Raw genomic sequence first — 3,495 nt, 5'->3', positions numbered from 1 at the left:
TAGCACGTAGCTCAAATTAAAAGGAATTAGGTAATCATTATATTTCCGCGATCAAATTCTTTATACTTCCTATGTTCTTTAAAAATAAAAACGGTGTATCTTCTGCCTTTTACATTTCAATAGATGTCAAAGAGGTGATTTTCCCTTTTGATATTTTTTTTTTACATGTATAACGGATCATATAGTGCATTTTGATTTCTATATGAATAGGGATGGTCATATGATTTTTCAGCCATCGTCTTTTGAACCTTCTCCAATTTTTTGTCCAAATCACTCGAGACATATTTTCCTTGCTGTTACTTCACATCTTCAGTAGACAACTCTTAACTCAACGATGACACCGAGGTAAAACCATTATGATAACTACAAAAACAATAATAGACAGACAGACAGACAGACAACAAACAGACAAACAGACAGAGCAGGGGAGTATCAGAACGGGGAGAGAGAGAAGGGGAAAAACGGAGATGGATAGTTGGAGAGATGAAAAGATTACCCGCGCGCCATGCAAATGATTTTCCGAAGAATGCTTTCATTATCCAATGACGCGCCAGTTGATCTCATCTGGCTCCTCCCCCTCGCTGCCCGCAGTAGGACGCACGTGGAGGCGGTGCTGTATTGCTCTGGAAGTTGTGAGAGTGGGAGCTCAGTCAGTCACGAAGCAGGGCAAGCGATCGCACGCACTTGCGCCGACCTGTCATCTGTGGTTCGCCACTCGCGTTGTGTCATACAACGTTTCCCCGCCTGCCGAACCCTTTTCTTCTGAGCTTGTCCCATTACCCTTGTGCATCTTTGAAAAGAGACAATTGTCTGGCGAAACAGCATTTAGACTAAAATGATCTTCTCTCTACTGGTAGAAACATGTTGGGACTCGAACCAAGACGCCACAAGACGTTAGTACTGTTCCATTTCACATTATGATGCTCCTTCACTGAGATAACTCCTACCTTGCAATGGAGACCGAATCGGATTCTTACACCCTTACGGTGTCTGAAAGCATGTACCAGCTTCCCAACGGCACTGAAGTCGGTGGAGATTGGGTATTCATGTTCACGGGCTGTCTCTACTTCTTTGTGGCTATCGTCGGATTCATAGGAAACGGGACTGTGATTTATGTGATACTGCGATTTGCCAAGATGAAGACTGTAACAAACGTTTACATCCTCAACCTTGCCCTGGCAGACACTGTCTTTCTCTTTGCCTTGGTATTCCTGGCGGGGGCTACCATCTATCCCCACTGGGTCTTCGGCAAAGTCATGTGCCACTTGGTATACAGCGTGGATGCGTTGAATTTGTTCACCAGCATATTCTGCTTGACTCTAATGGCAATCGATCGCTATGTGGCCGTTTGCTACGCCGTTAAAGCATCCTGTTACCGCAACATGAAAGTTGCTACGATCATTAATGTAGGTGTATGGGTCCTAGCCCTAGGCGCTGCTTCCCCCATCATTGTATTCACTCGCTACGAGGCCGAAACTTTGTCGTGTAGAGTCGACATTCAGTACGTAGTTGGGGATTCCTACATGGCATGGTCGAAAGCATTTTCCTTTTACACCTTCACGCTGGGCTTCGTCATTCCATTATCAGTGATTGCAGCCTGTTACTCCTTAATCATCATCAGACTCTACAAGATGGGGAACAAAACGGGAAAGTGGGAGAAGTCGAGAAAGGTCAACCGTATGGTGCTTTGTGTCATTATTGTATTCGTCCTCTTTTGGTTACCGTTCTTCGTACTTCGTCTCTGTTTTGCGTTCAACTTCACCCGGTTACAAACCTTGTTCATTGTGAACGAGATTTCGATATGTCTGTCCTACATGAACAGCTGCGCGAATCCTTTTTTATACGCGTTCCTGAGCGACAGCTTCAAGAAAAGCTTCAAGAAGGTCTGGCACTGCGGGGACAGTAGGGGTTATGAGCTCACGTCCACAGATGCCCGGCCGTGGAGATTACGTAATCCGTGCCTAGGAGAAAGAAGCGAGGGCTGCAGCCGGGTTCGACGAGGAAGGGCCAACGACGACGACACGATGTCGGGTGCGAGGCTGAACGTCTACCCGCTCACCGCCGTGACCTCCGCTGCGTCCGAGATCACCATGCATAAAAACGGCGCCACCGGATCGCCGACTTACGCTTGAAAAACCATCTCTCGTAGTGGTTGCTGGACCAACGAGGACACGGAAAATTCGCAAGGGTATGTTTTGATTCGGGCACCTCGGAACTGCCTATAATGCAAATGAGCTTATGGTCACTCTCTTTCGCGAACAGGACACCTAATGCCAGCGACAATGATTAGACTGGATTCCATAGTAGGTGACGGACGCTGAGTAATTCCGATGACCTTACCGTTATCAAAATAACCCAGGAGTGAGTGCAATGATAGGGGTAAGGAATCGGGATGAATGAAGTTAAACCCTTGAAAACGTCTTGGCAAAACAAAGACAAACGGCCAAATATCATTGTGTTTATTTTTGTTTCTTTGTTTTGTAAAGAGAGTGTTACCACATGCCTGGTTGAAACGTGCATTCACCTCTCCTAAAGATGGACAGCTGTGTGATGGGGACGTCGACGTAGTGCGAAGATCCTCCGAATAGCTGCCGTTTAGTTGCACCATATGTGTTTGGCTGCCTGTACCCATCTTTTGGAATGAGCGTGTACAAGCATGAACTCCGGCGAGATGAGGTGTCGTTGAAGACAATTCGTACCACGCGCATTTGTTGCCCGGTATTTCAGACGCAGATCCGAACTGCTTGGTCATATCCGCCCCTGAATGGAGGAAAAATGATATCTTATTATGTATAATTATTTTAGATAGGTAAGCAAAAAGAGAGAGAAAAAACAGACAACCAGGTGATAAGAGTGAGTGAAAAAAGGGCTCCAGGCATGATGTGTCATATTGCTACAATGTATGAAGTACTCTTAGTATTAAATATATTGTAAACAGACAAGATCTATTTGATATGAAATTATCTGAGCACTGTACCTTGCAACATCATTATTCGGAGACACCGTCAATTAACCCGTCGTTCACCTAAAACCTGATAGCTCACGTACAATATCTATGTTTGTTTAAGAATCTCAAACTGTACGTGTTAAATTGCCAATGATAAAAACCCCAACACTCTTCCAGTGGGCGTTTAGGGGATATATTTATCCGTAGGCTGCATGTCAAAATGATCCGTTCGAATCGCTTCTCGGCCTTTTGGCCAAGATCATGTGTAACAACGGAAGGTCAGAAATATTGGTAAAGACACTATTTTATCGTCGGGCAATTATTGCATGAGATTGATGCCTGCTGCGTTCAGACAGTGTTATTTTTTTTTTTTTATTTAAAAGGGAATGAAACACAAATATATATGCGGATTGAGTGAACGCAGCAATATTGATAGAACACGTAGGTGAAGTTTAAGAAAAAAAAATCACAGGATGCGTTCAAAAGTTATGACTTTTGGAAGTGTTCGCGCCACCATCGCTGGATAAGAAGACAGCAACCATTCGTGA

General features: G+C 44.6%; 1 protein-coding gene across 1 annotated transcript; it reads left to right on the top strand.

The window, feature by feature from the left end:
* Positions 1-666: 666 nt before the first annotated feature.
* Positions 667-2,727, top strand: LOC139720953 (somatostatin receptor type 1-like). Its single transcript, XM_071632283.1, has one exon. It carries the CDS (start codon positions 954-956, stop codon positions 2,130-2,132), a length of 1,179 nt encoding a protein of 392 aa, XP_071488384.1. The 5' UTR covers positions 667-953; the 3' UTR covers positions 2,133-2,727.
* Positions 2,728-3,495: the final 768 nt, after the last annotated feature.

Source organism: Diadema antillarum, unplaced genomic scaffold (assembly GCF_040938485.1).
Source record: "Diadema antillarum isolate AM-2024a unplaced genomic scaffold, OU_Dant_1.0 scf00000135, whole genome shotgun sequence".
Lineage (NCBI taxonomy): Eukaryota > Metazoa > Echinodermata > Echinoidea > Diadematoida > Diadematidae > Diadema > Diadema antillarum.
The sequence above is the reverse complement of the archived record's forward strand: the minus strand, read 5'-3'. Positions and strand labels throughout refer to the sequence as shown.